The sequence below is a fragment of the Equus quagga genome, chromosome 1 (genome assembly GCF_021613505.1).
Source record: "Equus quagga isolate Etosha38 chromosome 1, UCLA_HA_Equagga_1.0, whole genome shotgun sequence".
NCBI lineage: Eukaryota > Metazoa > Chordata > Mammalia > Perissodactyla > Equidae > Equus > Equus quagga.
In genome coordinates this window covers 140,712,915-140,725,523 of record NC_060267.1, presented here as the reverse complement: position 1 = coordinate 140,725,523, position 12,609 = coordinate 140,712,915, and the positions used below count along the sequence as shown (strand labels likewise).

The following is a 12,609-nucleotide window of genomic DNA, read 5'->3' as shown; positions in this document are numbered from 1 at the left end:
TCTTGTTTTCCTGCCAGAAATAGATGGTTATAAATATGCAAACATGTTTCCCTCCTTTTTTAAAAAAAGACTTTATTTTTTAGCAGTTTAAATAGCAAGATTGAACGTAAAGTACACAGAGTTCCCAGGTACCCCCTCCTCACACGTATGTCCAAGCTCCCCACTATCAACATCCTGCACCAGGTGATAGACTTGTTACAGTCCATGAGCTTACACAGTCACACCATTGTCACTCCAAGTCCATAGTTTACATTAGGGTTAACCCCCAGACTTGTGCTGCTCTGGGTTTAGACAAATGAATAATACGTATCCACCATTGTAGTATCATACAGAGTCGTTCCACTGTCCTAAAAATCCTCTGTGCTCCGCCTTTTCATCCCTCTTTCCTCCCAACCCCTGATTTTTCACTGTCTCCATAGTTTTGCCTTTTCCAGAATGTCAGATAGTTGGAATTGTACAGTATACAGCCTTTTTGATTTGGCTTCTTTCACTTAGTAATACACATTTGAGTTTCTCTGTGTCTTTTCATGGCTTTGTGGGGGGTCAGAATTGGCCACCCCAAAAATGTGTCTCTTTGGCTTGATTATTTTTAAGAACAAAAGACTGACAGAAACTTTGACCTTCCCTCTAACTTCCTAAAAGAATTTCAAATAGAAGGGCTTGTTCCAGGAAGGAGTTAATACCATAAGATAACCATAATATAATGTAAAATGTGTCTCTCAGGTTACATTGTCTATAGTTGGCCTATTTGCATTTCTAAGTCCATGTAAATTACCTTCCTCCCCCTTGAAGTCCCAAACCACTACACCCAATGTCCTCCTTTGTCTTTAGCTGAAAATGGTATTTAAGATGGCAGCTTCGGCCTTCTGGCAAGTTACTCAGTTTTTCTTGGTTTTCCCCATATTTACATGTTATAAAGCTTTGTTTGAGTTTCTCCTGTTATTCTGTCTCATGTCAGTTTAATTCTTAAGCCAGCCAGAAGGACCCAGAGGATAGAGGAATTGTCTTCCTCCCCTACAGCTTGATAACATTTCTTTTCAGTGCTGAATAATACTCCACTGTCTGGATGTACCAGAGCTTATTTACCCATTCACCTACTGAAGGGCATCGTGGTTACTTCAGGTTTTAGCAATTATAGATAGAGCCACTATAAACATCTGTGTTCAGGTTTTGTCGATATAAGTTTTCAATTCCTTTGGGTAAATACCAAGGAGGGCACTTGCTGGATCATATGGTACAAGTATGTTTAGTTTTATAAGAAGGCACCAAACTGTCTTCCAAAGTGGCTGTACCATGTTGCATTCCCACCAGCAATGAATGAGAGTTCCTCTTGTTCCACATCCTTGTTAGCATTTGGTGTTAGCAGCGGTCTGGATTTTAGCTATTCTAATAGGTGTGTAGTGGTAACTCGTTTTAATTTGCATTTCTGTGATGACATATGAGGTGGCACATCTTTCCATATGCATATTTGCCATCTGTATGTCTTCTTTGGTGAGATGTTTGTGCAGGACGTTTCCCGACTTTTTAATTGGGTGTCTAGCTTCTGTTGCCCACAAGGTTACAGAGAAGCTCCTCTGGAGGCAGGCAGTCCTGCTGCAGTTGCACCAGAGACCCAACTTGACTTGCTGATTCAGGGAGAAGCAAGGGCAGCGGGGAAACTGACTGTACCGCCATCTCCTCAGGGACACAGGGTAGGACAGGAAAAGTGTACCAGTGCACAGCTGGACTGGTGCAGGGGAGGAGAAGGCTGGGAAGGACTGAGAGTGCCGAGGCAGTAGGGCAGACAATTTGTGTTCTAGGACCCCACACTGCAGGTTAAGAAGGATCCGGGCGTGGGGGAGGGGGGGGGGGGGGGGGGGGGGGTGGTGCTGAGAAGCAAGAGAAGTTATGGCTAGGCTTGGGAAGATTTGGGGAAACAGCTACACAAATATAAAGTTCAGGGTCCCCTCCTGAAGCTGAAGAACTGGGCAGTCTCCACCAGCAGCTCCTGGGACCAGGCCTGAGCTAGCTTTTGCCGGTCTCTAAGGAAACATTCAAATCAATGATGATATTAAATGGTCCCTTCTATCCCAGCTTCTGGACCCATATATGCCTAAACCTTGTTAAACCTGGGGCTGCCATTAGCCTAGAATGATTGTGGGGTCAATGGGGGGATTCCTAACCTCAGGCCTGGACAGATGCCTTCTAGCCTTTCTCCTGCCTGAAAGACTTCACGCATGCCTCGGGAGAAGCAGTAGGTTGGTGAGAGCAGATGTCAGTCAAAAGACTGTTTCCATAGCAACATGAGGCTCTGAAGGCAAGAAACTGGGGAAGAGAGGGCCCAGGACTGGGAAAAGGGCCACAGAAATGGGAGCTTGAAAACTTAGAAGACAAGCTTCCCAGTTTGACTGTTGGCCCTGGTTACCTTGAGCCATGCAGCCAGAGATGATTGCGTGTTGCAGTTTTGTGTCAAATGTAAGAACGCCTTTGGCCTGACATTGTGGAGAGACTCCCTCCTGAGCTGCAGGACTCCTACGGATTTTATTTTTTAAAATCCCTGTTTACCCCAATAGTACCTAAAGCTGCACTGTGCAATACAGTAGGCACTACTCACATGTGGCTATTTAAATTTAAATTTATTAAAATTAAACAGAAAGAAAAATTAAGTTCCTCAGTTGCTCTAGCCACATTGCAAGAGCTCAATGGCCACACATGGCTAAGGACCGCAAACACTTCCATCATTGCAGAATATTCTATCAGACAGTGCTGGCCTTGAGGTTTGGCTTTCCCAGACGATATATTTCAAAAAGTCTTTGGAGGCCAATAGAGATTTGTTGACCTTTTACTTTGACAAGTAAGCACATTAAACTATTTATTATAACCATTATTTCATAGAACAAAGTATATTTCCAACACCAAAGAAATAAGCAAGCTATAATCTCAGAATAAAGTGTTTCTTCAGAAGAAAGGATAAGTTGGCATCTTTCACTGACACTTTTGCCCCCAGAGAAGCCCTAGGCTCCGAATTGACATTCTTGTGGCACTGCTATCTCCTAGGATTTTGGCCTCTTCAGTACTTGACACTGGTTGCCCTTGAGCCCTATCCTTGAAAAGGGCATCAGGAAGGCCCTACAAGGATCTTCTTGGCCTTTTGGAAGTGATGAGCCCCTCTTAGTGCATCATGAGGTCATCATGTCAGTATGAGTTATTACTGGTACTGTTACCTTTGATCATTTAGATAAGGTATCACCTGCCTGGTTTCTCCACTGTAAAGTTACTGGTTTTCCTTTTGTAATTAATAAGTATCTAGTGGAGGAATACTTTGAGACTAGGCAAATATTGTTTTTCAGCATATTTTTGGCCACTAATTTTGACATCTTTTGATGAATCTTGACACTACCACCTATATATTAGTTTACTATGGCTGCTTAACAAATTGTCACAAGCGTGGTGGTTTAGAAGAACAGAAATGTCATCTCTCACAGTTCTGGAAGCCAGAAGTTTGGAATCAGTTTCGTTAGGGCTGAAGTCAAGGTGTTGGCAGGGCCGCACTCCATCTGAAGACGCACTCCATTCTTAGGGAAGAATCTGTTCCTTGCTTCTTCCAACTTCTGGTGGCTGCCAGCATCCCTTGGCTTGTAGCTGCATCACTTCCATTTCTGCCTCTGTCTTCACATTGCCTTCTCTGTGTTGAGTCTCTCTCTCTCTCATAAGGAAATGTGTGATGGTTTTTGGAGCTACCTAGATAATCCAGGATTCTCTGTCTTGAAAGCCTTAATTGAATCACACCTGCAAAACCTTTACCATATAAGGTAACATTCACCTGTTCCAGGGATTAGGACCTCTCTCTTTCAAGGCTGCCATTCCGCCCATTGCAACTTAGTACTGTGGAATTTGCCAAATGGTGATTTTCTATTTCCATCATTCCTCCTACACTTGTTCATTAGAATTCTACTGCAAAGAATACCTATCCCTTCTCCCTCACTTACTGAATAGTTTATATCAATAAGAATTTTATTCCATGGGTTGCAATCCGCTACTATCATTATTTTCTTGTTTCAGTTGTTCCAGATTTGGCCATTGGTAACTAGCATTCTACTATAAGGAAGATCTAGCCCTTTCCCCCCCTTACGTCCTTTTGATATGCCCCCATTATTCCTTGAGCACTTCCTTTCTTTTGGGCACAAGATGTTTCAGGCTCATCTTTTTACTATCCTTGCCTCAGCCTGCAATCACATTATTGGCCTACCTGCCTAGCCCTGCTCATATGATCCATTCCTGAGAAGCAAGGGGGCAGTTCACTCACCTTTCTCAGCAAAACAGATCCTGCAGTTAACAAGACCCCCTCTCCTTAGAAAACAGTTTACAGAAGGGGAAGCAATTTTCTTAAGGCTGCTCAGCAGATCTCACATGCCGCTGTATCTTGGTCTTGGGCTTTCATTACAAGACGTGCTTCCTGGCTGGTAACTCCTAACACTTATATTGTTAAAAATATCACCTACAGTAAAAACTTCATCAGTATGATAAATTTCAAGATTTAAGAACTTTTAAAGTCTTTCATATTACTTGTTTAAATTTTACATCTTATCTATTATAGTTCTAACAACAGGTTTTATCAGTATTTTTCAAATTTGAGTGAGCACCAGAACCACTGGCAGGCTTGTTACAGAGAATGCTGGGCCCTACCCCCAAAGTTTCTGATTCAGTAGGCAAGGCCTGAGAATTTGCTTTTTAAGTTCCCAGGGGGTGCTGATGCCACTAGCCCAGGATCAACACTTTGAGAACCACTGGTCTATTGGGGGAAAAAAACACATTAGAGAAACTCTCATTCATTTTGCTAACTATGCTCTCAATATGCTAGGTACTGTTCTGGGTACTGAGGATACACTGGCGAACAAGACCAAGTCCTTGCACTCAAGCCTCCCACCTCTAGATATTAAGATATATTAAAAGTTACAGTAATTAAAAAAATGTGGTGTTGGTACGAGAATAGATACAGCAATGATACAGATTAGAAAAAACCCTGGCTTACATAACGTTGAGTATACATTAAAGGCAGACAGTATTGCAGAACGGCTTCAGGACTAGTCTGTGTAATAGAGAGAGCCTATTTCAGGGGTCCCTAGCCCACTCACAAGTCACTTTCAAGTATTCTTTACACTAGGTCTTAAAATGGGAAAAGATAACTGTGGCACCAAATTCATGATACGGCTGCTCTGAAACTCATCATTTCCGACGATGTGGCTGGTGAAGGATGGGATCTTGACGAGTCCCCACTTTTGGTTGACTTGCATTAATGAGGAAAATTGTTATTAAGCAAGGTCTTGAGGAGTTACCTGGAAACACTGATTTTACCGTGCTTCTCTCCTTTGCCTACCCCAACACTTAATAGAAATTTCTCATTCAGATGGCCTTTCAAATAAGTGAGACAGAGATGTGGTTCTAGGACAATTAATTATTCAAGAAAAAATATACCAAATAAATTCCAGATGGAAGAAAGTTTAACATATAAAAAACACAAACAAAACAAAGAACAAGAGAATACAGGTGATTCTTTATCTGATACAGAGGTTGGGAAACAGAACAATGAAAAAAACCTCATAGATTACATAATTTACAAATTAGTAAGAAAAATATGATTATACTAATGGAAAATGAACAAAGTTAATTTAAAAAAGAAATACAAAATAGTCTGTTAACATATGATAAACAGTTAAGCCTCCTTGGTAAATCAAAGAAAATGCAATTAAATTTAATTATTAAACACCATTTTTGAGGCCAGCCTCATGGCCTAGTTGTTAAGTTCAGTGTGCTCTGCTTTGGCAACCCAGGTTTGGTTCCTGGGTGCAGACCTACACCACTTATTGGCTGCCAGGTTGTGGTGGCAACCCACATACAAAATAGACGAAGACTGGCATGGATGTTAGCTCAGGGCGAATCTTCCTCAAGCAAAAAGAGGAAGATTGGCAACAGATGTTAGCTGAGGGCCAGTCTTCCTCACCAAAACAAAACAAAACAAACCCACTATTTTTAATACATTAAGTTCATAAAAATGAAAAGGCTGGTACCAGCCCAAGGCTGGTGCACTGTTATCATGGATGAGGTGAAGTGGGCTTTTGTAGATGGTAAATGAATAAAATGGTAAAAACCTCTCTAGAAAGCAATTTGAAAGCAAGCATCAAAAGTTTTAAAAATATTCAAATACTTTGATCCAGCAATTCTGCTTCCAGCGATTCATTCTAAGGAAATCATCAGAAAATGCTTGGAGGTTTCTGTACAAGCACATTTGACCAATGTATCACCTAGGCTGCATGTAACAGAAACCTGAGAAAGACTTAAATAAGAGGGTGTGGATTCTTCTCATGTATCAAGAAGTCTAGAGGCTAGCAGTCCAAGGCTGGTTCAGCAGCTCCTCGAAGCATGCCATCAGGAGCCAAGCTCCTTGAATCTTTCCACTGTAACACCCAGACAAAGCGGCTGCCTTCCTTATGCCCAAAAATGGCTCCAGTACTCCCAGGTTTCATGTCTGTCCTCCAGGCAAGATGAAGAGAGGACAAAGGCTCATTCTTGCCAAATCTGTCCTTTTGTATCAAAAAACCTAGTAGCTTCATTAAGCAGATTTCCACTTCTTTCTCTCTTTTTCTTTACAGTGTTACCAACTACAGTCACCATGTTATACACTAGATCCTCACTTGTACAAGATCCACTTGTCTCTCTCGTCAGAGCTGTCACACGGCTACCCTTAGCAGGAGCTGGGGAGGTATTCCTAACTAGCACATTGTCGTCTCTCCCATCAAAGTGAGGAAGGATACAACAGGGGATCTGTTTAATTACAAAATCCTCTGTAGCTATTAATGTTAGGTTTTTGAATTTTACTGACCTGGAAAAAGGCTCACAATATAATGTCAAGTGAGAAGCAGGACAGAGAACATACACAATACAATCTCAATTTTGTTTAAAAAAATATAATTTACATAACATACACACCCACACATGGGAAATAACAAAATGTTAATAGTTAATGTCTACAGAGTTAGCATTTCAAGTCAAAGGGGTATTGATGGATGGACATAGTTTTATCTTACTAAATTTTTTTCTGCATTTTCTAAAATGAACTTGTATTATTTTTATAGTAGAAGAAAATGTTATTTTAAAAGACACCCCATAAACTTTTAAAGAAGACTAAGTCCAAAACGTTGACACTTATTCATTTTCATCTTCGTTGCTGAAAGAAAGGAGGCTGTTGTTTTTGACTTGCTTTTGTGAGTTCTTTTTAACGGAGTCCTGCTTACGTATTTCATCTTCATTTGTCTTCTTCTTTTTTGAGCTTGCTGTTAAACCTGAGTATTTTTCATCTGAGGAGCGCTTGACTGGTTTTCGATACATGATTCTTCCATCAGCTGAAGCTGGTTCTTCATCTGCAGCAAAAACAAAGATAAAGAACTTTCTTCTCTCCCTATTATTCTGCCTTTATTGGAGAGTCAAACTGCAAGAAAATCTCATACCATATTTAAGGATGTTCTTGAATCAATTCAGTCTGGTCTTCTCCACTGCGTCTAGCTTTATGCCCACAAGACATGCAGTCACTTCATAAAAACTCACTTACTGAAGTACTCCATTACATTGCCAGTCCCAATGAATTAAAATCAGCCTGTATTTTTAAGTATTGTGAAAAGCGATTGTTTGGAACTCCAGCACTTTCCCCTAAAGCTATGTAATAAACATTTAGGAAGAATGAAAAATATACTATATGGCATACCACACTTCAGGCAGTAATAAATAGACCTCTTTTGATAAGTCTGGAACCACAAGCACTTATATTTTTTTAAAACAGAATGTTTTTACTGAAATTCACACTTAATCCTCATAACAACCCAATAAGGTAGGCACAATTATCATTCCCATTTTACTGATGAGGTGACTGAGGCTGAGAAATTAAATAACTTGTTCCAGGTCACCTATCTGGTTAAGCGTTAAAGCCAAAGTTTGACCCTGGGACTGTCTCCTTCAAGCATACCATACTGTATATAAAATAATTTCAGGGCCGGCCCGGTGGTGCAGCGGTTAAGTGCACACGTTCCACTTTGGTGGCCCAGGGTTCGCTGGTTCAGATTCTGGGTGTGGGCATGGTACCACTTGGCAAGCCATGCTGTGGTAGGCATCCCACATATAAAGAGAGGAAGATGGGCATGGATGTTAGCTCAGGGCCAGTCTTCCTCAGCAAAAAGAGGAGGACTGCTAGCAGTTAGCTCAGGGCTAATCTTCCTCAAAAAAAAAAAAAGTTCACACTCTAGGCTCCTTAAATTGTTAGAAAAACCAGATTACTTTCAGACATACCTGCTTTGGCAGCCTTTATTTCTGCTTTAATTTTCATAACTTCTTCAGCTGACAGATCTCCCTTTTTTAAAACCACCACTTGAGGCTGTTCATCTTCTTTGTCACTGTGATCACCATCTTCATCCGGGAGCTGAAGCTGGATCCTCTAGGGGAAAACACAAGTCACGTGTAGGTAGCTGACCTTGAACCAAAACAAATACAACCACTGTCTCTGTGAGAAACTGTAATTACTCAAGTGAGAAGGGTAACTTTATTGACTAAATGTGTTTGGCAATGAATTTTCAAGTAACTCTTAAGAGCCTAACCTCACCGCACTAGGGAAGAGGTCTACCTGCCAGTTACCCTGGGATGCCTGTCCCGTGGGATTAATTTCCATTTCAGCAGGACCCAGCTTGCAGTCCCCAGTGTCAGGGGCCCTCTGCTTGCGGTAGTGCTGGCATTCCCAGCCTACTCAGGGCAGAGCTGAACTACATCGGTTCTCTCTGCAGTTCATCAACCCTTTTCACTTCCATCTCAAAGAGTGACAAAAAATAATCCAACACCACCACATACAGAAAGCAGCAAGTGAAAGGTACTTTTTCTCCCACCTCTGCTCATCTCTCCTCCCTTCCAAGAGCTTGTTTGGTGGGTTTCCTATCAGCTGTTTTCTAAGTGTATGAAAATAAAGAGGTATATAAAATATTTTGTATACTAACAGATAGTGTACATACTACTACATGACTTGCTTTCTTTTCTTTTTAAATTATGAAATTTCCCAAACATAAAAAAGTACAGAGAATAAAATAACAGAAACCATGTACTCACTATACACATGTAACAAATGGTAACATTTGGCCAGTTGATTCAGATTTTTAAAAATGTCAGCCACCATAAAAGCCTCACTCCCCTACCTTTATTACTAAAAAATATATTTGCACAATTCCTTGAAATACATATGGAATTATCTACTTTTAAAAATTGCTGTCTAGTATTTAATTATGTAGATGGTCATCTCATGGTTTATTTGACCAGTATGTTGTAAATAAAAATTTTGTTGTTTCTAGTTTTTTTCTACTATGATAAAAATTTTGCACGTTTTTGTTCACTTTTGTGATCTTACATGTAAGATAAATTCCTAGAAGTGGAATCGCTGGGCTGAAAGGCCTGCACACCCATCACACACTATTCAAACAGCTTGTTAGTCCTCTTCTCACAGAACCTTCCTTGTCTCCCAAACAGGAAACAAAGCCCTGCAGGATCTGGCGTCCGCCCACAGCCACAGCTTGTCCTTCGCTGTGCTCATGGCCTCTGGATTCCAGCCAGGTTTGAGGACTGCAGATCATGAACGTATTAGCTCCTTTGCCTCCTCCGCCTCTGAACAAGTACCCAGTGCCTAAAAAGCCCCACTGACCCTGGCCAGCTCCTACTCAAGCTGCCTTCTGGACTTAGATCTTTCAGAAGTGCTTTCCTGATCTCACCTCCTCTTATTGCTCACACTGTGTCTAGCTCATAGGTAGCATGTACCACACTGCATTATCAATGTTTTTCTCTCTGACTCCAGTATGAAAGCTCCTTTGAGAGAGGTACTGTGTGTTTCATCTCCATATCTAGAGGCACAGGGCCTGGCAAATAGCAGGGACTCAAGAAATATTTGTTGATCTGCTCACGAATGACCAATAGGATGAAAAATGATGAACTACCTGAAGCCCCGGCAAGTTACTCACAGGCACATTCATCCATTCTGTCTACATCCCAAGTCTGCTCAATCGCTTGACAAGTACATTTCTCTTTAATCATATCCATGTTAGTTCAGATTATTCATTATTTTTGCCTATTTTTTCTGAAAGTTTCCAATAAATTACCACAAACAAGTAGGTAATTATTAAGTACTTTTAGCCAAGGAAATGGGAAAGTCAGATAAAATCATTCCTGGTGTTCATTAGATTGAGAATCATTAATTCTGACTCTCTTCTCTTACTGTTTACACAACTGGCTGGAAAACAAGAGAAAGTCTAAGTGGCAGCAGCCACTGAGGACTGCTCAAAGCCACTCCTGAATTAACTCTCAAGAAGGTGAATAAGATGATTTAGTTCAATTATATGCTTTCCCATGAAACTCTTCTTTTTGTTAACATATCACTAGAATGATGATTATATGCCAAACTAAGAATGAAGGTGGCTTCACAAACACAGAAGCATGGGGTATCTCTCTATGGAAGAGTCTCGTTTAAATAAGCCCAAATCACTGATATTAGTTGGGAAGCTTTCCCGCCCCAGAGTTCTCCTAAGATAGCATTCCAAGCTATAATCTTCAAGGTGTTAACTATGTACACATGATCATCACTAGGACCTCAAACAAACTATAAAATTAGGTCTCATATTCTTCTCATTGCTGAATCCATGTCCCTTTTCCAAACCTTATCCTCTTTGTCATCAACACCATTTTTGTCCTAGGGATCAGTCATTGCCTGATCATGTTATCTCTAACCAAAAATGACTCTTTGCTGCCTACTGAATAGTCCACATGGCCTCACTTCAATCACCTCTACATACAGTCCATGACTCACCATCTCTACACCTTTACCCATGCTATTCCTTCCATCTCTACCTGCTGAACTGCCCATGCTCAAGATTCAGTGTAAATATCCCCTCCTTCATGAAGCCTTGCCTGATGACAAGCACAGTCATCTAACCAATGTAACTAGTCACCCAGTACTTGGTGCCAGGCACTGTGCTAGGGGCTGGGAAAATACAGAGGAATTAAGATATTAACTTAGAGAGTTCGATTTAGTGGTGGAGAGACAAAGGAGAGCCAGTAGCTGCAATGCAAAATGATGAGCATTACAGATAAGACATGGACAAAGTGAAGAGAAGAACAGAAGAGGAGTAACTGGGAGAGCATCAAAGAGCTTCAGAGACGTGATGACTTTCGCAGGCAGAGATGAGGCAGGCAAGAAGGTGTTAAAGAATACGGCATTTTGGAGATCCATCTCCTTGTCCTTTCAGTGCCTGGCACAGTGCCTGGGTTTAGCACAGAGTCACTGGATTGAGTAATTTCACACAAGTCAGTCTTGTCTCCTCTAAGCTCTAAGTGACTTGAAGGGTGAGTCTTAGGGCCAAGTACTAGACACAAAGTCCTAAATAAATTCTCTATTTCTCCAGACATCCCCTTAGCATAACAGTCTCTTCCTACTGAAAGAAGCCGGGCAGGTTTTGGTGTGAACCAGTTAAGGTCAAAGCCTGGGAGGGCTCATAGATTGGGTCCCTCTGAAATCCATCCCTAAACTATTCATGTGTGGCTCTTTCCTGAAACTCCTCCTCTTCTACTCAGATCCAAGATGTTCAAGGCTTTTGCTTTTTAAAAAAACATGCCTACTTTTTTTGGCAACAACAAAGCACAGGAACAGATCCAGGGCATTCCTCCGAAGATTCCTCCAGACTCTAGGACATCACGTCATTTGATGGAGCGGCCGCAGTTTCTTTATCCGGAAAACGGGACGACGCTACCACTCACTCTGCTAACTACAGATTTTAGGATAACCAAGTGAGAAAGAAGACACAAGAAAGTGATCTTTCTTAACCATCTTATCAAGGACGAGGCGCTCTACCTGCGTCGGGTCATTTTCAAGAACACAGTAGCACTCTGAAAACGACAAAAAAAACTTCCTGGGCGCAAGAGACTGTAATTGTTTGAGGAGAACCCGCTTGGGGTCCGAGGTCCACCCGTATCGGGGGCTGGGCGCAGGTGATCCGTCAGCACCTGGCCTCCAAGGAGGGGCAGAAGCCGGAAGTGGCGGGGCGGGCGGAGTTTCTGAGGCAACGCGACCGGCCTGGGCTCACCTTGGTCTCGACGGTGGGCCCTTCCCTGTAGCCGACCCTCTCCTTGAAGCGAGCCAGGAACGCCGGCTCGGCTGGCCGCACGTACGACACCTGGTTCCGCTTGCTCATGGCTGCTCCGGGGCAAAACAAGCCCCCCGGACCGCCTCGACAAGGTACAGAAGTGACGGCGCCGACTTGTGACGTCACGTAGCCCCGCCCACCGGCGCGAGGCCGGGCAACATGGCGGCCTCCGTGCTGGCGTCAACGTCCCAGCCGAGCGCCAAATTCAAATTCGCGGCCATCTTGAGCGGGTGGAAACCAGGTACGCTGCGCGGCTGGAGGTTAGGGCGTCGGCTGCGTTGGTCTCGGGATCGAGGTGTGGGGGTGCCATGGCGCCTGGCTGCAAAAGTAAGTAAGGAGCCTCGGCTTCGTGACCCGGTCCCCGCCCACAAATACAAGTGTGGAAGAACGGCCGTCCTGGCCGGCCGCAGGGGTC

General features: G+C 42.5%; 2 protein-coding genes across 5 annotated transcripts in view; one reads left to right on the top strand and one right to left on the bottom strand.

Annotated features, from left to right (window-relative positions):
* Positions 1-5,917: 5,917 nt before the first annotated feature.
* KIAA1143 (KIAA1143 ortholog) lies at positions 5,918-12,299 on the bottom strand. Of its 2 annotated transcripts, none has more exons than XM_046684034.1 (3): positions 12,135-12,299; positions 8,317-8,461; positions 5,918-7,397 (listed from the first exon to the last, which is right to left on the bottom strand). In XM_046684034.1, the coding sequence occupies exons 1-3, from the start codon at positions 12,240-12,242 to the stop codon at positions 7,183-7,185; spliced, it is 468 nt and encodes a 155-aa protein (XP_046539990.1). In that variant the 5' UTR covers positions 12,243-12,299; the 3' UTR covers positions 5,918-7,182. The 2 variants fall into 2 exon arrangements, with proteins under 2 accessions (XP_046539990.1, XP_046540001.1); XM_046684045.1 differs by lacking the exon at positions 12,135-12,299 and adding an exon at positions 11,671-12,052.
* The window catches only part of KIF15 (kinesin family member 15), a 62,181-nt gene continuing 58,869 nt past the window's right edge, over positions 9,298-12,609 (top strand). For 2 of the 3 annotated variants that reach the window (XR_006891729.1, XM_046684009.1), the window contains exon 1: positions 9,298-9,618. Coding sequence is in view for 2 of the 3 variants with exons in the window: in XM_046684009.1 (XP_046539965.1) it covers positions 9,597-9,618 (22 nt within the window). In the remaining variant the exon portion in view is untranslated. Of the gene's footprint in view, positions 9,619-12,456; positions 12,522-12,609 lie in introns of those variants that run through there. The other variant, XM_046684023.1, reaches the window with a different exon arrangement.

What these genes read in the sequence shown, in the direction of transcription:
- KIAA1143 (XM_046684034.1), bottom strand. Translation starts at nt 12,242, where the DNA reads ATGAGCAAGCGGAACCAGGTGTCGTACGTGCGGCCAGCCGAGCCGGCG. An exon ending in GGCCCACCGTCGAGACCAAG is followed by an intron (nt 8,462 to 12,134) that starts GTGAGCCCAGGC and finishes GTTTTCCCCTAG; the next exon opens with AGGATCCAGCTTCAGCTCCC. An exon ending in AATAAAGGCTGCCAAAGCAG is followed by an intron (nt 7,398 to 8,316) that starts GTATGTCTGAAA and finishes TTTTTGCTGCAG; the next exon opens with ATGAAGAACCAGCTTCAGCT.